The sequence below is a fragment of the Pelecanus crispus genome, chromosome 6, assembly GCF_030463565.1.
Source record: "Pelecanus crispus isolate bPelCri1 chromosome 6, bPelCri1.pri, whole genome shotgun sequence".
In the NCBI taxonomy this organism is placed as follows: Eukaryota; Metazoa; Chordata; class Aves; order Pelecaniformes; family Pelecanidae; genus Pelecanus; species Pelecanus crispus.
Window position 1 is genome coordinate 66,223,128 of NC_134648.1, and position 21,691 is coordinate 66,244,818.

General features: G+C 51.9%; 1 protein-coding gene across 1 annotated transcript; it reads left to right on the forward strand.

Moving 5' to 3' along the window:
• The first annotated feature begins 515 nt into the window (after positions 1–515).
• On the forward strand, positions 516–2,396 carry SIX6 (SIX homeobox 6). Its single transcript, XM_075712624.1, has 2 exons — positions 516–1,087; positions 2,228–2,396. The coding sequence occupies exons 1-2, from the start codon at positions 516–518 to the stop codon at positions 2,394–2,396; spliced, it is 741 nt and encodes a 246-aa protein (XP_075568739.1).
• Positions 2,397–21,691: the final 19,295 nt, after the last annotated feature.

Here is a 21,691-nt window from a genome sequence, read left to right on the forward strand (position 1 = left end):
GCGGGGCCTTCCGCCGTGATTGGCAGCGGCCGGCAGTGAGTGGCAGCCCCGCCATGGAAACCCGGGAGCCAATCTGCCGAGCCCGCCAGCAAATCAGCCGCTCCCGCAGCGGCGCGGCGGCGGCGCGGAGCTGGCCTTCTGCCTTGTCTTTTTTTTTTTTTTTTTTCCCCTTCCCTTTTTTTTTCACCCCCTCCTTTTTTTTTTTTTTTTTTTTTTTTGCCGTTTTTTCCCTTCCCTCCCTCCCCCCTCGCCCGCCCTCCCCTCCCCGCTCCATCCTCCTCCGCCTCGCCCCTGCCCGCCGCCCCCAGTCGCCGGAGCCGCCGAGCGCTCCCCATCGCCTCTCCGCCCTCCTCCGTCCCTCCCGCGGCAGCTCCGCCGGCGCCGGAGGAGGCAGAAGCGGGGCGAGGGGCGGGCGCCGGGGCCGCTGCCCGCTTCCCCGCCGCGGGGGTGTGCGCGGCGGCGGCAGGCATCGCCGGGGGTGCGCGGAGCGCGGAGCGGAGCCCGGCGCCGCCTCCATGTTCCAGCTGCCCATCCTCAATTTCAGCCCGCAGCAGGTGGCCGGGGTATGCGAGACCCTGGAGGAGAGCGGGGACGTCGAGCGCCTGGGGCGCTTCCTCTGGTCCCTGCCCGTGGCCCCCGCCGCCTGCGAGGCCCTGAACAAGAACGAGTCGGTGCTGAGAGCCCGGGCCATCGTGGCCTTCCACACGGGGAACTACCGGGAGCTCTACCACATCCTGGAGAACCACAAGTTCACCAAGGAGTCCCACGCCAAACTGCAAGCCCTCTGGCTGGAAGCGCATTACCAGGAGGCGGAGAAGCTGCGGGGCCGACCCCTGGGACCGGTGGACAAGTACCGGGTGAGGAAGAAGTTCCCGCTGCCCCGCACCATCTGGGACGGCGAGCAGAAGACACATTGCTTCAAGGAGCGGACGAGGCATTTGCTGCGGGAGTGGTACCTGCAGGACCCTTACCCCAACCCCAGCAAAAAGCGGGAACTGGCTCAGGCCACGGGACTTACCCCCACGCAAGTGGGCAACTGGTTCAAAAACCGCAGGCAAAGGGACAGGGCAGCAGCCGCTAAGAACAGGTAAGGTGCTGCCCGTCCCGTCGGGGCTCAGCCCCCCCCCCCCTCCCCGGGACGCCCCGGCCCCGCCTGCCCGGCCAGCGCGGCCCCGGGGGACGGGAAATGAGCCCGGGAAGTTTCTCCCCGGGAAATGCAGCGAGATAACGTAGGAGCAGCGGGAAAACCCTAGGGCTTTTTATGCACGTATTTATTTGGGTTTGATAGGGGAGGGTCCCCGCCCGGGCTGCCCCTTGGCCGCTCTGCGGGGGGGGGGAGGCAGAGACCGCCCGGGCAGCGCGGCCGCCGACGCTGCCGTGACCCCGGCAGGACCTGGCGGCAGGAGGGGCCCAATTCGGCGGCTCAGCGGAGAGAAACCCGCCTTCAAAGTTTCGCCCGGACGTATAGAAAACCGATTTCATGTATGGCCGTCTGGAGCAGAGCCGGCCATGCCCCTCCGCGGGCCCGGCTGGTTTGCAGGGAGCCGCCTTGCCCTGCAGCTCCGCCGGCGCCAGCCACGGACGTTTCTCGGGATATTTTTCTAATTTCTCTTCTCCCCCCCCTTTTTTTTTTTTTTAAATCTTAAAGAACAAAATCGCGGCTCTAAATGCGCGGTGTTACCCCGACACTAGTGGCACAAGCAGACGCCCCGGGAAGCGGGGAAGGGAGCAGAGTCCCCCCGTTACCTCCTGTCCCGGAGCCCGGGGGGGGGGGGGGTGTCCCACTCGTCACCCCGCCGGCCACTGCGGGCAGCGGGCGGCCGCACGTCGGGGAAATGGCTGCTGCCACCCGCAGCGCCTTTTCCGTCGGCTGAGAGGGAAGGTGTAAGGCCTGCGGGAGGGGAACGGCCGCCCGGCGATGCTGCAGGGAATGCCCGACCCCTCGGATGAGCCCCGGTTTGGGGACAGGCTGCGGGGGGGTGCGGGGTGGGGGGGGGAAGCCGCCCCCCGCGGCTGTGCCGGCCGAGGAGCAGGGCTGGCCCCGGGGCGGGCAGCCAGTCGGTCAGGCAGAGCCGCCAGACTGGGCTAACTGGTGTGAGCTGGAGGTGGGGGCAGCAGCGCGGGGGTGCCGGCCGGGGGAGCCCCTGGGGGGGAAGGGGGGGCCGTCGGCGGGTCCCCGGGGGGCGGAGGGCCGAGCGGTGATGCTGTGTGTGCCGGTTCCTTGCAGGCTACAGCAGCAGGTCCTAACGCAGGGCTCGGTGCGCTCGCTGCAAGCGGAGGAGGAGAGCGGCGGGGAGGCGGTGGGGGCCCCCTCCAGCCCCGCCGCCAGCCTCTCCAGCAAAGCGGCCACCTCCGCCATCTCCATCACATCCAGCGACAGTGAATGTGACATCTGACGCCACCGCCGTGACAAACCGGGGGGAGCGGGAGGTCCAGCTAACCGGTGCCCGCCTGCCTGCCGACGCGGCCGGAGCAGCTGGGCTTGCAATCGCCCGGCCGCCGTCGCCAAACCCGGGCGACCGGGCGCTCCCCCGCCACACGCCGCCCGCCCCGCGCCTCCCTCCCAGCCCCGCAGCAGACTGCATTAAAAAACGTGATTAAAATCGTTGTCGCCTTTTTTTCGAAGGATTTGCAGCATTGATGCCTAAAAAAAAAAAAAAAAAGCCCACAAAACGTTAAAAAAAAAAAAAACACAACAAAAAAACCGAATGCCAAGTTGCAAAATGTCTGAGCGCCTGCCCTTATCCCGCGGGGGTGTTTCATGTTGAAAAGACGCTGTTCTTTTGGTTGGGTTTTGCTTTACTTTAAAGGGTTTTTATATATATATAAAATATGTTTATTTACTTATTTAAGGGATTGCTATGGTAGATTTTTTCTATTATTATTATTAATTATTATTATTTCTGGCTTGTTCTCTATGTGCACAGGTGACTTGTAGAGCATGTGCAGGACGAAACTGTATGAAGCAGCCTAAAACCATAATAAAATATTTGGTGAACGACCCTCGCATCTGCTTTGAAATGACGGTGTCGGTCTCAAGCCCGCCAGTTTACGCAGAGCAGATCTCCGAGGCCACGGGTATTTCAGCATCAGCTCGCCAAGAAGCGAAATAGCCGGGTCCCCGGGACCGGGGGTGATGGCTTTGCAAGGCGGGGAGCCGGGGGAGCCGGGGGGAGCCGGGGGAGCCGAGGGAGCCGGGGGACGCGAGGGGAGCGGGGCCGGGGCTGGCGGAGGACGCGGGTGCCCGGGGAAGGGAAGGAGAAGGCATCGCCGCGGCTTCGCCTCTCCCAAGGGTTGAGGCTTTTGGGATTATCGGCGGCGAATTTTCGGACAGGGATGAGGAAAAAGGAAGCGGGGGGGGGGGCGGGGAAATGGGGGGTGGGGGGGAGAGAAATGGCTGGGGACAGCCCAGCCGGGGAAACCAAGCTTCCTCCCTCACCTGGCAAATGCAAGGAGAAAATGGGGAATTGACAGCCCTCCACGGCCGGGAAGGGCCGGATCGGGGCCGAAATAGCCCCAAATCCCGGCCCCCGCGATGTGCCGGGGGCTGTCCCCACCATCCGCCTCCCTCGCTTTGTTTTGCGGCCGTTTTGCCGGCGGAGACCAAACGCCAGGTCCAAGGAGCGCGCTAAGCTTTTTCCCCCAGCAGAAGGATTTTATATTATACAATTTGACACTGATCTTTAAATCGCCTGAGCTGTGCTTTTTTTGTCTGCTCGGTCTCATCGCGTTTCCCTCCCTGTCCTCAGAGGGCTGCCTCCCCGGTAAGCTGATTGCTCGGCTCGTTTTATTTAGCAGCCGAAGCCCCGCGCCGGGGGAAGCCGGGCAGCGCGAACCCGCAGCGGCTGCGGGAAATGCCCCGGCTCCTGCACCCCCGCAAAGGCCCGGGGGGGCCGGGGGGGTACAGGGGCCATTTCAGCTCCGTGATATATTAATTCAATCGTGCTGCCTTTTATCGGGAGGCCGATTCCCGTCTCGGCAGCCGCTTCCCCTCACTCTGCCTAACTTTGCCTTTAAAGCTTGGAAAATCGTCGGCACCGCCGATGCCTAAATCTGCGCTTCCCCGCCCCGTGCGTGTGCCTTGGTTTTCCCTACACCGTCACCGGGACGGGGCAGGGAGCAGGTATTTATCGGCCGGTTTTGAAGTCCCTTTGCAAGCAGCTATGTCCCCGGCCGCGTGTCATTCGGGGCGTCGGGAGAGGCAGAGGCTGTTCGGGAGCGCGGGAGCAGCGGATGGCAGGGGCGGGTGGGGGGTTTCCAGCGCCCTTTGGGGGTCACCCACCTGCGGGAGGGGCCGGAGACCCCCTTGCACCCCAACCCTGCGCCAGGTTTGTTGCCTCTTCAGCCCCGCCGGCTTCGTCCCCGAGAGAGCCGGGCTCTGCCGCCCGAAGCAAGGCAGCGAGGTGGGCTTTTGCCTCGGGTTTGGGGCCCGTGGGTTCGCTGGCGCTTCCCACCCACGAGGTTTTTTGGGGCGAGGAAAAGCCGTTTTCGCCCTCAAAACGGAATCGGCTCAAACACACCGTCTTTTTTCGTTCCTTCCCCGGGAATCGGTGAAGCGGGTTGCGATTTCTCCGTTGGCTTCTGCGGGCAGAGGAGCCAGCGCTGGCTGTGGGCATTAAACCTTTCGAAAAGACATATAGAGAGGTGGAGAATTAGGTGAACACAATAGGCTCAGCCTCTGATAACGAGGAATTTCTTTCTAACTGAAAAAAAAAATTGAATTTGGCCAATAGGCAGCGGCGTGAATATTATGTATTTCGACAAAAGGTTGAAGTGGTATAAAGGATGCTGGCTCTCCCGAGTGGGCTATGGAGCGACCCTCCCGCGGGTGCTCCGTGCCCCCAGCAGCAGCGAGGGCACAAATCAGCCCCTGCCGAAACAGCGGCCGGGGCGGGAGCGGAGCACGGAGCCACCCCGAGGAGCGCAGCCCCGGTCCCCGGGCTTGCTCGGTGTGGGAGGGTGAGGAGAGCCCGGCGTCTCCCAGCCCCGCTTCTTCACGGCCGGAGCTCCGCAGGGGCCGGGGCCGGGGCCGCCTTTGGCTGTACCGGCAAGAGCCACGGGAGAAGAAACGCGCTCCCCCCTCCCCCCCCTTTTTTTCCCCTTCTACCCTTTCCCTTCCCGCATTGAAAAGGAATGCCCTTCACCTGGCATTTTCAGCATTTTTTTTTTCTAAAGATCAGCCCAAGCCGTCGCCCTCCTGAGCCTTCGGCTGTTTTAATAATAATAATAATAATAATAATAATAATAATAATAATAATAATAATAATAATAATAATAATAATAATAATAATAATAATAATAACAATAACAATAATAATAATAATAATAATCGGGGGAGGGAGCTTGTATTTACATTAAACAAAACGCTCAGAAAAGGCTCGCTAAAAAGTCTGCCTTGACCTCTCTCTCTCCGATTTGACAAAGAAGGAAAATATTGTATCAAAAGTGAAGTGAATGGGGAGGGCGGAGAAGAGAAACAGCTTTTCCTCTATTCAGCTGGGGGGGGGGGGGGGGAGAAATGTTTGAATATTTCCGTTTCTTTTGAGAAGCGGGGCAGCCCCGGGCAGGGCTGAATGGGAAAGTCTTGTAAGCGGGCTGGGAGGCTGTCAAACTGCTCAGAGTAATCACTGCTAATGAAGGGGTCTCCAGCCCTCCCTGGGACAAAGGATGCTTACCAGTGCTCGCCTGGGCTGAATAGCTAATAAGTTTGCAAGGGGAAAAAATGAGTGAGCTGTCCGCAAATTGATTTTGCAAGAGCAAAAAAAAAAAAAAAAAGGGAAAGCAAAAGGCTTGCAGATTGGGGAGAGCCTGGCCCTGGTGCAGCTGGGGACAGAAGGCCCACTTATCCGGGGCGCATTGTCCCAGCCCTGGTGCTGCAGAGGAGGGCTGCTGCTGTTTGCAGCAGAAACCGGTGTGGAGGGAGAGCTGGGGGATGCAGGAGCCTTGGAAAAGCCACACCGGCCTTTCCAGGCTGGAAGCGCTGCCCCAGCTGCTGCCTGGCACAGGCGGGTGCTCCCCGCACGCCGATCTTCGCGCTCCAGTTTGCACGAGCCTTGCGGAGCGCTCATCCCGGCCTCATCCCGCAGCCCGATCCTACAGGAGGGAGCGACTGTTCCCTAATTGTTCTGCCATGGCCTTTTGCCCCTCATCTAACTACAGCATTTTCTTTGCTGAACAGAAAAAGGGTGGGTGTCTGGAAAAACTACTGAATATTTTGCCACCACCAGCACCCCGCTTGGCCGGGAGGGCTCCCTTACAAAGGGTCTGCTTTGGCTTGCCGGCCTGGGAGCTGGCTGGCAGCAGAGGTTAGAAAGGAGGCTGGGTTCATGGGGAAGCACCCTTGTGTGACAAGGAGACGGTGCATCTCATGGCTAGGGGAAGCGTGAGCTGCGTTTTGGACCTTTCACGCATCCAATTAAAGGCTTGGGAGGATCAGACTCTATCACAGATCCAGTTACCCCTGGCCGATGCAGGGGTAACACTGTGAGAGAGAGCATAATACTCCCCAGCGATGCCTGTACCTGCCTCGCAGCAATGCCGGGCACAGGCTTTTTTATATTCATGTTATTTCTTTCTTTTCCAGGGGAAGATCCAAATGTATTTGCTGGAGGGGAGTTTGGAGGTGTGGGAGGCCAAAGGGAAAGGGTGCTGTAGGGTGCCGAAGCTGCCAAACTTTGACCTGTCCTCTCCCCTGTCCCCTCCCCAAGGCCAGCCTGCAGCCCCAGCACCCATAACAGAGCCTGAACCCTGCGCTGACCTCGGCGTGCCCCGCCTCAAAGGGGGCCTGGAGGGCGAGACCTAGCTGGGAATCAAGGGAAGGAACATGTCATCTTAGATCCCCCGAGGAATACAGCACTTTGCACTCCATCGGCATTTATTGTGACGGATAAAGCCCTTGGATTTCTGTTCCCTTCTGTTTCAGGACAGGCTGCAAGACCCCCAGAAAAAGGCCAGGAAAAGGCTCCCCTCCCTTCATCACTTGCTACATTCAGTCTAAGCCCCCCAAAAATGCACAAATTCCCTGGAGCGCCCATTTTAACCCTGCTGCCTTCTGATCTGCGATGAGGACCTCTCTGGCACACATCTTCCCTGTAAGAAATACAGTTTGAAGGAAAGTTTCCAACTTTGAACCTTATAAAAGCAAAGTGGGTTCACATATTTGTCCCCTCTGGTTTTTCTCAGAGGTGGGGGAGAGGCACCGTGGCCCCACAACCCAACACACTTTGTTAGGTGTCTCCTTACACTTAGCAGAGCAGTATCTGGTGCCACTCCATCCCACTGGATTCAGCCCTGGAGCATCAGCCCTCACCACCGCTTCCACTGTTTCTGTCCCAGAAAGCCTAAAAATGGTGCCAATCGCCCAGTGCTCTCCCCTCGCAGCCTCTTCTCACACTGTATAAAGTAAAACCCAGGGGGCTTTTCTTGCATCTTGGGATTGCCCCGTAGCGCTGAGCTAAACCCACCTCTGTGGCCTTCCCCGCCGTGACCCACGCACACGGCATGGGTGGGATGGGATCCACGCCCTCCCTACTTATGGCTGAGGGAAAAGTGTCTGCTCTCCAGCAATGCCCGAGGAGGGGCTTGGTGGAACCTCCAGGACTCCCTCCCCACTGTGCCTATCCCAAGCCAAATAAAGGTGGAGATGGCATCAGACAAGCCTGGGAGCTTGCTATCCCAAAATCTGGATTTGCAGCTCACCCTCAGACAACCAGAACAGCCTTGTTGGGAGGGTGTCTACATGGAGACCAGCCTCACGGGGTGATCTTTCTCCCCCAACATTTCTTCATCCAGCACAGACTCCTGCCTAGAAAACATCTGGCAGGGTTTTAACTCTTTATTGCCACAATAAAGACCTGTCAGGGAGCTTGCAGACACTTTGCCATGTCTGTGCTATTAAATGACATGTCCTGCCACTGCTGCCTGCTGGTGGGGGTCCTGCTCTGTGCCTTTTCAGCCCTCTTACTATCCAAAACAGGGTGGCTGTGTCCATAATGCCGATGGGAAAGGCTCTGCAGCCCATGCTACCTATTAAGATGTTCTCCGGGGATCATGCGGGACAGCACCGCCTGGTCCGAGGCAACCCTGTGCCAGGGACTCTTCTAATGTTTTAATTGGATAAGTGATGAACCTCAGTGCCCTCGTACATTTTAATGTACAGATACAGCCAGAGTAAATCACTCCAGACATCCCAAACAGCCTGAAGGATTTAGACACATCTCTTTATTTCCATTTAAAGCTGTTCCTCCTGATACTTCTCCTCCACCCCACCCCACCCCCGCCCTGATTACTTGTTAGAGGGCTGATACAAAGCAAAGATGTGAAAAGAGAGGTTATCATAATCTAGTGGTAGGAGCTGAAAGGGAGCATCCATTTGTCCTGAGCACCCATGCCTTATTTGCACTAGTCTCAAAAGTTCAGTCCCTTAGAAAACTTCATACAAGCTGAATGCAGAGAGGAGCTGAATTTCGGAGAGGAGCCTCCAGGAGACACACAGCCACTGCTGAGATCTCCATCTGCATCCACACACACAGGTATTGATCAGCAGAACAAGCTTCTCAGTCTTTATTCAATAACTCCATAGTAACCTGCAATGACACACTATCTGGGGCTTCACTAGAACAAGTGGGGAATTTTATTCTAATGCTACCTTCTCTTTTTCAAGACCCATTGATTTCAGTGGGGAGCTCTACAATGGGAGAGCAGGAGGTGATTTTCTTCAGCTGGAAGACTTTTGCTGTGTTGAATCTTCTTTCAGTGACCATTAGTGACTCTATTCAGAACAAAGACACCCTATTCCTCCCAATTCCACCTGTTGAAATACATGTGCTTCTTCAGAAGCAATTCTTGAAATGCTTTCATACCACATAGTTGTAACACCAAGGTAGCTGAGGACAGAGCGACAGCTCTTCTTCTGGAACATCATACTGCAGGATAATTCCCCATTAAATGTACAGTGAAGCCAGCCACACATAGGGACACACAGGTCCAGTGTTTTTCAGGCAGTTCAAAGAAAACGTTCAAGGACATGCAACTGTTCTTCAAGGAGCAAATCGCTGTGTTTATAAGCTGGGAAAAAACCCTTCTCGTAAACATCTCTATCAGGACATTTATATTGGAAATCAGTCTTCAGGCCAGGTTGTTTTTCAGGTCAATTTGAAGGCTTTGTTATTCTTCAAAATCACCTTGGTTTACAATCACTTTCTCAAGCACTTGCTCCTGTGCAGGTTGGCAGCTGGTCCCTGGAGCTGCTGTGGGGATGGATGTTCCCAAAGCTGACATGAAGGAGGTTGGTCTCCGCAGGTTGCCAGCATGGTCAGTGGGAGAGAGAAGTTCTCACGTAGGTGACTCAGAGCACCTAATCCCACTCTAGTTACGCTAGCGCAGTAATCCAGCACCGTCAGTCCGGCTCTGTTGCCCAGAGAGACGGTCCCACCCTCCTCCCCCTCCATCCTTAGCAGCAAGAAGATCTAGGCAGTTTTAACCACGATCAGCTCTCTAATCAAGTTCACCGTCTGTGAAAGCTTGTCTCTGCCTATTGACTGCAGAGGTAGATGAGACTCCTGAGGCCAAAGCTGAGTTTCTGTGAGTATTGTTCCCACTCAGTCTGTGATCCTTTTTATCCCTTGACATCCCCAAGTGCTGAAGAAGCGATGCTAACCAATTTGGTTGTTAAGCTTAAACTGCTGGAGTATTTCCCAGCAGACTTGTTTGGCAGGTCACTCGTGGGTCAGAAGTACTTCGGGGCTTCAGCAGTGGGATGTCTCCTGCAGGGAATGGCTCTTCAAGCAATACCAAAGTCACATTGGTACTTGTGAGCACATAGTTCATGGCTCTTTGGCAGATCTGCTCACCAGGTTCCAACTTTTTTAAGCTGTTTTTCCTGGTAATATTTCATTTTATTACTACGCCATGCTAATAAATGTTTCTATTACGGTATTTTAGCTGGTCTCTGCCATTTTAGTTTGGCTTTGTTTCTTCTGGAAACTCACTGTCTCCAGGAGCTGAGAGGTCAACAGACTCATTTCTCTGTTCCAAAAGCTCTTTGCTAAAGAGCTGAGCTGCAGGAACTCAGCTAAAAATCTTCTGTATGGTGGCATCCTTGGCGTGTGCGGGACTTGATGGATATGGTTCTTCACCCTGGGCCCCCGCAGCTTTAGGTCTTGCCTTTCACCCATCCTTCTTCACCCATTGACTTTCAAGTGTGTCATCTCAAAACTAAGTGTTTGTAGGACTGGGGTTTTAAACAGATGAAATATAAAAAATTAAGGTTTGTAATGCAGCCTTAGAGTAAAGTGAATGAGCTGCTCTGTTTGTGGCTTGTTTTTTTAGACACAAGTATTTGTTCTATTACTTATTGATGTTGCTAATTGCCATCTGAGGGTTTGGACGGGATGGGGAGCAGGCTGTGTTGCTGGATGCGGGGCCTTTCTGAGATAAATGAGCTCTGAGAAGTAAAGAATTTGCTGTAGCAGTCCTGGAATATGTGCTGCATTTTGCAAAGGCACACAGTGCTCTGCATCTCCTTGCAGAGAAAGAGCTGCCAGTGCTCGGCACTTTTATTTAGGAAGCCAGAAAAAATAGTTGCTTCATTCTAAGGTCCTGAATTTGAAAATGCTGACCCAAGAACTCAGGTTTGGGGTGTGCTTGAAGGGAGAAGAAATCCATTTGAAAACATTTTTTTAATGTCTTTGATTTTGGAAAATCAAATGTAAATACTTTGTCTCAATGTGGTATCAAAACAGCCCAGCCAGGAAATCTTTGCTTCCTGAATCGAAGACAGAAGTCTTCTCTCCCTCTCTCGTGCCCACACATCACACACATACACACACACAGAGGGAGGAGAGGGAGGAGGATGTGAGGGAGGGAGCTCTTAGTGTTCTGTCTAAACTAAATGTCTATTACGGAAATAAACGTGCTAAAAGAAAAAGAAAAACCAAACATTGCATCCACATTAGACATTTAATAGGTTATTTCTTTACATGTACAGTATACATCTTTTTATATAGCTGATATCTCTTGTATTGGAGCATGAACATTAACCTCCTACAATTCACCTTGGTTTGCAAACTGTAAGAGTCAATTCACCTAAGATGGATGTTCACATCTAGTTAGCTTTCTGCATTATCTCAGCTGGAGAGGTCACTAAAAATAGTTGTATAGCACTTTAAATTTTCAACAGGGAGACTTTATTATCGTTTAGATCCATCATCGTTACTTTACCTACCATGGTTCTTCCAACTGAAATAATGCACAGAGCTGGTAGTGGCTAAGTGTTTTCAGAGTTCATGCACTGATGAGCAGGACAGCTTGGACAATATCTGAATTGCTAACAGCAGCAAACTGAGCAAACTGCATGGACAGTGTAACACTGGTTCAGTAAATCCCCACTGCTTCAACTATTTCATCAAAAATGTCTTTTTTTTTCCTGCTTTCCTGCACTGCGGAAGCAAGACTAAGCTGTCACCATGTGCTACCCTGATCCTGCAAATTGTTACCTTCATGGGTCGCAGTCCTCAGCCTCCCCCTGGTCCTGCTGAAGTCAGTGGGGCTGTTTGTGCCAAGAAGCATCGAGGGGCTGCAGGGTCACATCTGCATTGTGTGAGACAGGGTGACAGAAGAAAGGCTGTTTTTAACGGTGGTGCAGCATGATTTTCATTTGTTTTCTTTATTATTTTTAACAATTTCCCATGCTTTGTTGGGAATAAGTCACGTTGCCAAGGCTCTCATGGCCTTCCAGGCATTAGAACTTGCTGTTCACATGTCACCTCTGTATGTCACTGTACATACATATGGATGTAGATATACGTTTTGGCTGTTCAGGTTTGTTTGTGTTACTAGACTGACTCAGCCATTACCAGGTTTCTAAGTTTCGCTTCCACGTACACACACGTGAGAGCACAGTGAGCCCCCAGTGCCTTGGTCCAGGCGCTCACACTGCCATTGCTGATCCTGTTTGCATTTATTGTGTATATTTATTTAAGCAATGGGGGCAAGGCTCAGTGAAGACACGAAACGCCTGGGAGCATCAGCATAGTGTCAGGAGACGCAAAAAGCAATGGAGCAGACTGGCTCCTTTGTTACATTGCAAAGTAGGTGTAATTAATGAAACGCTTCATTCATTTCTTTAATAGAATGGTATTAATTATTTGTTGCATAAGTAAATGCTCTTTCCTTCAGCAGTAGCTGCTGAGCTCTACACTGCATGACACTATCAATTCATACCAGATCCAAATACCCTTAACCTTAGCAGAAAGGTTCCTGTTGACTTCAGTGGCCATTAGATTGGGTCCTGTTACAACAACATGAAATTGCCATTTTCAGGGGTTTAATTAACAGGCCATTAAAAACTTTGTAACAATCTGCATAACAGAGCGTAGGAGAAATCTCTTTCCACCCTTGCAATCCCGCATTGTAACTCCAGAAGAGACTGTGCTGTCAGGCATTGAGAAAATCCAGAGAGTACCTGGAGAGCACTGTCTTGGAGCTTGTTGAAATGGGCCACAGCTTTCCTACCAGAGGTAGAAGAAAACTGCCTCGTAATGGGTATCAAAATGGATAGCTCTTCAGCTGTGTCAAAAAGAAAAGACATTGACCCAGATTTCTCAGTCTAAGTGATATATAAGTCAAATGGAAGTTAGCCATAAAGCGGAAGTTTGGGAATATTTTCAACTGCAAACATAGAATTATAGAGTCAAAGAACCATTTAGTTTGGAAAGGACCTTTAATATCATCCAGTCCAACTGTTAACCCAGCACTGCCAAGCACACTACTAAACCATCTCCCCAAGCAACACATCTACATGTCTTTTAAATACCTCCATGGATGGGGACTTGACCACTTCCCTGGGCAGCCTGTTCCAATGCTTGATAACCCTTTTGGTGAAGAAATTTTTCCTAATCGCCAATCTAAACCTCCCCTCGCACAGCTTGAGTCCATTTCCTCTCGTCCTTTTACTTGTTACTTGGGAGAAGAGACCAACACCCACCTCACTACAACCTCCTTTCAGGTAGTTGTAGACAGCAATAAGGTCTCCCCTCAGCCTCCTCTTCTCCGGACTAAACAATCCCAGTTCCCTCAGCCGCTCCTCATAAGGCCTGTGCTCCAGACCCTTCACCAGCTTCGCTGCCCTTCTCTGGACACGCTCCAGCACCTCAATGTCCTTCTTGTATTGAGGGGCCCAAAACTGGACACAGGATTCCAGGTGTGGCCTCACCAGCGCCGAGTACAGGGGGACAATCACCTCCCTGCTCCTGCTGGCCACACTATTCCTGATACAAGCCAGGATGCTGTTGGCCTTCTTGGCCACCTGGGCACACTGCTGGCTCATGTTCACCCAGCTGTCAACCAGCACCCCCAGGTCCTTTTCCTCCAGGCAGCTTTCCAGCCACTCTTCCCCAAGCCTGTGGCGTTGCATGGGGTTGTTGTGACCCAAGTGCAGGACCCAGCACTTGGCCTTGTTAAACCTCATACAGTTGGCCTCGGCTCATCGGTCCAGCCTGTCCAGGTCCCTCTGCAGGGCCATCCTACCCTCCAGCAGATAATCTTCTGATAATCAGACACCTTCTTGAACAATGGAAGAAGTACACACCTGTGGGTGTTTTGTGGTCATATTCCTGTCTCTCATTTCTACATCAGAGAAATTTCAGGAACTGGTCCTAGAAAAATGAGCTACCTGAATTTTTTATCCTGCAAATATTTGTTCACAAGGAGAGTCCTTCAATGGGTGCTGTTCACACAAGTCAGGACTAATGAAACCTCCAGGCTTCAAGGAAGTTGATGGACCTTTAAGTCAGGGATACACCAGATTAACAAAGCTCTTAGTAAAAGTCAACAGATGCAGAAGTCTATAAACTGGGGGCTATATCGACATGATGGGTTAAACATGGCTTTTATGTCCAACAAGGATGAAGCACACAGATGACCTAGCATTACACACACTCACAGAACAGCTTTGTCCCTGCCACAGCCCCAGCTCAAACTGCGTCCCAGTGGCCTCTGCCACCCACCCCAGGGCACTGGGATCCCTGCGGCCCGAGACATTATAGGTGCCAGACCCCAGATCCAACAGGAATTGGGGCAAGTCTGAGGCACTTGATGGAAGTGCTTCAGTGTTTTCATGGTGGATCCTCTGCCCTGCAGTTACTGCCTGTTTGCTCAAGACAAACCCTCCTTCATCCATGTGGTCTTTGCTTTAGCATCATTTCGGCCCCCCGTGGTCGCCTCCTTTCTGCTATTCCTCTTCCCCAGCCCTCTCCCATCACCCACTGAGAGCCTCTCTCCCCGTATCTCTCTGGAGCTTATCTAATCCCCCCCCAGGCTCACAAAAAGACCTGGCACCAACATACTGCTGCCACACAGACCCCTCTGCTAACACTACACACCTTCTTCACAGCCCCTGCCTGCCCTCTCCATATGGAGCCAGGAGGTCAGCCTGCCCTGACAGCAGCAAAAGGCGACGCCAGGAAAGCACAGGAAATCATTGCGATACTGCAAGGCTCCCCCTCAGCTAGTGACATTCTGAGCCAGAAGAGGATTTCTCTCCCATAAACCTCCCTTTGAATGGCAGAAACTTTTACCAACTGCACCTCTCATGTCTCAGCCCATCTGAACATGGTGCTCATCACGTTCAGCACAATGTCTTCTTGTCTAGCTCATAGATGGTCTGGTTGCACAAATGATTATATCCTAATGGATCGAGCTGTGTTAATTGTTGCAGCATCACCTCTCTGGAAGCTCTGTCATGATTGCCTTTTTTTGCATCATTCCTAAGAAGAAAAACAAACAAAGCATTGTTTATCTCCTGCTGTAGCAATCACCCATCTTGTAGAATCATATAAATCCATGAATGCTTGAATGTTAATTCAAGATTTTCCCTCCTCAATTATTAACAATTAAAACACTGATTATTTTCAGTATGGATGTCTTGATGCAAAATATACCAGCAAATACAAAGGCCACCACACGTGGGAGGGATCCAGTGTTAATTAAAATGCATTATCCACACAGTTTCTAACTCACACTGGCCTTACTCTATGGATAATGCATTTTAATTTTATAGGGTTTAGGACTGCAAGTGAAAGATTTAGCTACCTGGAGAAGAGCTTAATAGCACTGAGAGAAACAGGGGTGCAGCACTGAAAGAAGCAAGGGTTATTTCAAAGGAAGGGAGAGATTCTCCTAATGGATTTTCAGTCTCTACCCTCACTGTAAAGAAATACTCTGATGTCTGTGCTATATCTGAAAGGAGCATTCCCACATTGAATTGCCAGCAAAGTGGCAGGCAAGCAAGTGTGAGACTGCAGACGCCCTGGTCCATGTCAGGTGCAGAACCTACCGAAGCCCTTAAGGTGGTCATGGTGGGACAGAGGGCTAGACATGGTGGTGAGCAAGAAGTAGAGGAGCCAGCGCCTGACGTACAGACCCTGACAGGCACTATAACACATTCAGATTTATTTGCACCCCCGTTTGCATCCATAGTCCTCTGGAAGCCCCTCTGAGTGTGCATGGGGGCAGAGGTTGGCACCAACCCCCGTGTCTGTGGAGCTGATTTCAGACCCCAAGACCAAGCATGCTATTTCTCCAGTAGCATGGACGGGTCCCCTGGCATTACCTCTGGGGAAAAAATGGGGAAATTCAGGCTGAGGAGAGGAGGTGGTGCTGGAGATCACAAAAACAGCCGATGAGGACTGTCCCTTTGCCTTTTGGGAAGGGGCAGCAGCCTGGATTAGGGTTAAACGGATTTGTGCTTGCAGGACCCTGGGCCTCTAATTGGTTTTTTTTTTTTAATTCCTGTAATCCTGGATGATTTGGAGCAGATGCTTCGAGATTACTGCCAGGGCCCAAAGGTGACTGCAGGAAGAAAACAGTCCGTGGCTGGCTGGCAGCAGTGTGGTGGGCTGGGGGTGTCCCTGTGCCCAGGGGCTTCTCCCCTTCCCCACTGCTCAGAGGGGCCGCAGCACTGGCAGGGATTAGCCTGAGCTGGGTTTTGGCCCTGCACCAAGATTTGGGGTTTCTCAAAGTTACCTTTGCCCTCCCAGCAGCCCCCAGGCACATGGGGATGAAGCCCATTCCCCAGGAGGTGGCTGATGGGAAAGACAAAACCATACGGAGTTGCCAGAGAGAATTTATTTTTCCTGCCTGCTCCTGAGCACGTGTGAAAATCCCCTGGGTGTTGGCAGAAACCCTCACACCTGAAACCCCAACGCCAGGCTGCGAATGCACCCCACCGGCCAGCTGCAGCCTCGGCGGGTCCTGCAGGCGACATCTCTCTGTAACCCATCCAAGGATGAGGCTTCAACCGCTGTCGAATATAACACATCAAATATTGATGGAGATGGACTTTTTAGTAGGGCCTGTAGTGATATGGCAAGGGGTAATGGTTTTAAACTAAAAGAGGGTAGATTCAGACTAGATATAAGGAAGAAATTTTTTACAATGAGGGTGGTGAAACACTGGCACAGGTTGCCCAGAGAGGTGGTAGATGCCCCATCCCTGGAAACCTTCAAGGTCAGGCTGGACGGGACTCTGAGCAACCTGATCTAGTTGAAGATGTCCCTGCTCACTGCAGCGGGGTTGGGCTAGATGGCTTTTAAAGGTCTCTTCCAACCCAAACCATTCTATCATTCTATGATAACCTGTTATAAACGAGCTCGGTCCTGGCTTAGGACCATCCTGCAGCTTTTCTCCAGGGTGCTGCTGGAGTTGGGCAGCTCCTGCCCAGCTTTCACAGGAAAGACCAAGGGGGCCACATTTGCCAGAGAGACAGCAAGAGGCATAGTAGACAAGAACAATGAGTTTGGTTCATAGGACAAAGGAAAATAAAGTTTCCTCTGTACCAACTTAGGGATTTCTGAGGGTATCTCAAAAAACAGCCTATAACCACCTTCTGCACAATATAAAAATTCATTTAAGATGATGCCCAAGAATACTTGGTGAAATCCTTGAGTTTTGTTGGCCCAGTGGGACTCCTTGCTGTCCACTCCAGCTCTTCCTTCCTCTGTTTCTTTACAGCTGCAGGTAGGATAAGCTGTAACCTGTCTTTGATCTTTGGGAAACAGCCTAATCTGATACAAAACATTAGGAGCCTGGATCCGAAAGTAAACCTCTGTTTTTCTCTGGGTTCCAGCAATAATTTTGCAAGTCTCTAATGCTGCAACCTGAAGCAGCCATTTAGGCTAAAACCTCTTCTCTGATCTTAAATATTTAACAAATACCATACACAGATATGTAATATCTGCAATATTCATAGCCTGGGTGGCAGGCTGAAAACACTTGGATTTGGCATGGGGTTATGTGAGGTTTTCCTTTGAAGACCAGTAGATCTCCGTTGCTGCTTCATCATTGAAGACTGCCATACAACACTGAAAACACATAACTGATAATTCATAGGCCATTTTTGAGAATATGATGGTCCAGAGATGGTTGCAGTAAGCAAAAGCATATCTTAAATAGCTTAAACAAGATGTGGTGTACAGGCCGACTTGTACGAGGCAGAGATTAACTACTATTTTTAATAATTACAAGCCCCAAGCCAGAAAAACACTTAAGCACAATCTTATGCCCCATTGGCTTCCCAGGGCAGTGTCTCCATCAACGCCCGGGGGACTTCAGCGTGTACCGATGCTCAGAGCCGGCCCAGGGTGTGCAGGAGCCGGGAGCGTGGTTCCAGGGCTGCAACGACCCCCTGTCATGAAAGCTGCCGTGCAGGTGGATGGCAGCGATGCCTTACTCACGGGATGGGTATTGCTTCTTCCTGTGCTTGGAAAGGAAGAAAAGAGTTTATCTGGTAACATTAAAGGTTTGGATAGAAAAGCTTACAGCCAGGCAGTTTTATTGCTGCTTGACAAAGCCAGCTGCTTAGAGAGGCTTTGGGTCGGGCTATTTAAAGGTGCCGTTGATCCCCAGCCTACTCTCTGCGCCTACGAGTCTGCCCGACCGAGAAAGAGTGAGACGCCAGACCTGCTGAGGGTGGCAGGGAGAAATGGGGTCCAGACCACCCTGAATCCAGGAGAGCATGAACGTGTGAGTGAGGACCAAAGATGTATGTGGTGGTGTTGGCCACAAGGAGAAACATGAGTGCAGCTGTCCCCACGCACCGTATCACACTCCGGAGGTGTCTCGGTGTCGAGGCAGGGCTCACCCAGCTGGCACCAAGCGTCACCTCTTACGACACAGCGGTGACTGCATGGATCGGACACGCAAATGCCCTCCTTACCCATCCTGAGCCGCTCCAGGGCCGGGCCAGGTGAGGGGGCAGCAGGGACAGGCAGCAGTAGCAGTGGGTTCCTGTGCTCAGGCAGGGATCTCTGCAGGGGAGCCCATGGCCAGGGCGAGGGCAGAGGGAGGAGCTGGAACTGTTGATGCTTTTTAAATTTTATTTTCTCCTAGTCAGGTATACCTGAAGCAAAGTTTGGGTAAGGATCTGGGCTCCGGTTCCCACTTCAACTTGCCTCTACCTGATTGAAGCTGCTCCCCTTGACTCAGCCCCTGACTCCTGGCCCCACTCAGGAGCAAAAAAGCTTAAATTTGGGTGGGGGCTTGGGGGCACCCGTGCTTTGTGCCAGTGCCCTGCACAGAGCTGCCGGGATGCCTCCAGCTGCCGCTCAGCCAAAATCCAAGTCTTTGAAAGAAAAGTAAATTCCTGCCTCTCCGGGTCGGCTCCAGCTCCGGGTCGGGTCCAGCTCCGGGTCGGGTCCAGCTCCGGGTGGGGGTCGGGGTCCGGGCGGAGCGGGCGGCGGTGCCGGGGGAGCCCCAACCCCGGCCCCGGCCCCGGCCCCGGCGCGGAGCAACAGCTCCACCGTGTGCGGAGACGGGGGAGCCCGCGGACACCGGCCCGCTTCAGCTCCCGCCAGTCACATTTATGCCTTTATTTACTGTTTGATTTTTTTTTTTTTTTTAAAGTTTAAAAGCAAAACAAGAAACCCCCGCTGTTTCAAAGGGCATCTTCTTATCCGATTCTCAGGGAAGGATATATTCATTATTGCCGGACTGGACAACCCAATGCTTAATATTGCCGGAATTACAGCCTGTTGCATTGCATCTCGTTAGACCCTGCAGCAATTCTGCGTGGGCTTGCTTATTTGCTTTTACTCCACGTTTGAGTGCTTGCAAGGGGACACAGACTCTCAGAGATTACCCTTTTCTGCTTCTTCCAAAAGGACAAGGGCACAGATTTCTCTTTTTTTTTTTTTTGTTTGAGTTGCAATTTCTCCAAGGGCTGCAATCATTCAACAGTCCCGCTGGATTTTGCCTCTTGCCGAAACAGTCCAAACACAACAAACCACAAAGCCATGTTTTGTGCTCACTCAAATACACTTACTCAGTGTCCCATCCTTTTGATAGCCAGGTCTATGCTCACCCAGGGCAGCCTCAGAGCGCGGTAGGACAGGGTTTCACAACCACAAAGCTTAGCAGCAGCTCAGGCAGACGCTGCTGTCAGCAGGCAAACGCTCCAGCCGGAGCACACACAGCTGTGCCTGTGCGATGCCGGGGTATCGCTCCTGCTTCGGCTGTGACAGGGCAGCGGTTGAGGCCACTGCTCCTGCTGGGGTGGGACAGCTCCGGGCACAACCTCAGGGATGATGTTTGTGGGGTAAGGGCTGGCAAACCTCACCTCCCAGCCTGGCAAATAAAAATGTTGGGCAGTGCTAGAGCTATATAAGAAGAAGGACTTCTGGGGCCAAATAGGTTTTCTTTGTTGTTCTGCACTTCCTGGGGCTTCTCTCCAACTTTACTTCTCTGTGAAAAGCAAACCTGCCTCACTTGGATACATCAGTCCTGGGTAAAGCTATGGGGTTATTTCTTCCTAGTGTTTTTTGGTAACTGCTGCCATTGCCCCACCCCATATCCCCTTGCTGCAGTCATTTGCAAGGAGGGGAGTACCTTTATTTCCTCAGTGAGCTCTGCAGGTGTTTGCTGTCCATGGCTGCCTGTCCCCGATGAGGTCTGGTGGTCAAACACCCTTGCGGCCCCCGGGAAGGCGGTGGTGGGTGGCAGGGTCAAGTGCTGACCCTTCCAGGCCAAATCCCTGACAAATATCACATCATGCAGGCTCTACTCTTCCCTCTCCCCAGAGATGTCTCTGGCTGCAGCCGATGCCAAACCATCCCAAGAAAGCCCTAAATCCTGTGGGGTTTGAGCTCTGGGAGGGGAAGCCCAGGTCTTTTGATGCCACCTTGTGGAAACCTCGCTATCCTGCTGTCACCAGTGCCTGTGTCACCTTGGGGACAGGGTTGTGGGCAGCAGGTTGGAGTGCTGATGCTGAGTAACATTTTGGGAAGGGGTTGGGTGCAGCTGATCTTATTTAGGCTCAGCCATGCACAGAAAAGCTGTTCTGGAGGGATGAGGATCATTCCAGCCGAGCAGCCATGCAAGGGGCATGCAGGATGGTCCGCTGGCCGTTGGACAGGATCAAGGTCATCACTAAATGCAGTCACAGGTGCTTTCTCTTTGTTAAAGCCAGCCCAAGGAGGAGCAGCTGCCTGTACCCACATCCACTGCAGCCCTAAGAGCTTCAAATGCGCTCCTCCCAGGAGAGCATCCTTGCCACCAGGCTACAAGCTGGAGGATACTGGATTTATTGGAGGATAGGAGGAGAACATCTTCCCTCCTGTTGAACCTGGACAACAGCAAAGTCAAGAATTTTCCTCTATGGTTGGTTCGCCAGGCTCATATTTTACTGTCTCCAGTGCACAAAGATTTTGGCTAACCTGCCAGATAAGTTAGTGCCTGAATGGCACTTCTCTGAAAGACAGGCAGAGCTTTTCCCAGCCATCACACAGCATCAGACATCCCTCAGATTACAAAATTTACACAATCTGTGCCTTAAATCTTTCTGAATATCTTGCCTGTATACCCTGATGACATGCAGCTCAGTATTTCAGCTCATATTAATATCTTCTGATACCCAATACAAGCATCTTTATGTTATATGTAATTTGGAAAGTATGGGCAATGAACAAGTATCTTTAAAATCTGAAAATAAATAGGAAGATGATGCATTTTTGTGTGTTTTCCTGTATTTAACTTCATCTTCCCCTTAGGTCGACATGGTCTGGCTTACAGTTTAGAAACCGCAGTAACTTCAAGAACAGCAAAAGCTGCAAATTAAATTACCATAAATCAGGTGCCCACATCAAATACAGTCAGTGGGACCTGGCTGATTTACATCCAAGTTGCATTTCAGGATTTCGGCTCTTTTAAGGTACTCTTTCAAACTTGTATTACCACCTGGGGTACTTTGGAGGACTACAAGCCACATAGGAGGTCAGGAGGGAAATAGTGCTTGTTTTCCAGATGCAGAACTGGAAACCCAACAGCACTATCGCTGCTTTGGGAAGGGAGTCCCAGGGGTGCCGCTCTGCCATTTGCATGGTTGAAAAAGGGATTTATTGAGAGAATGAGGAAATATCTGCTAAATTCTGTCCCGTACCATGAACCTGCAACATGTTGGGTACCAACAAGTGTGAAATCCCATAGAAGACATAACCAATGCCAAGCCAAAAATCTGTGAAAATGTGACCCTCTGAAAAGTCAGGCTAGGATTTCTTTTTTTTAGTAATAGTCAGTTTGCATCTTGGTATATATGTTATCACTTAAACATCCCTTGTTTCGTACAATTGGGATCGCATCTGAAAATGTACAGCATGCTCTCATGTTTTCCTTTCCTTCCAAAACCTTTAGGATTGAACCA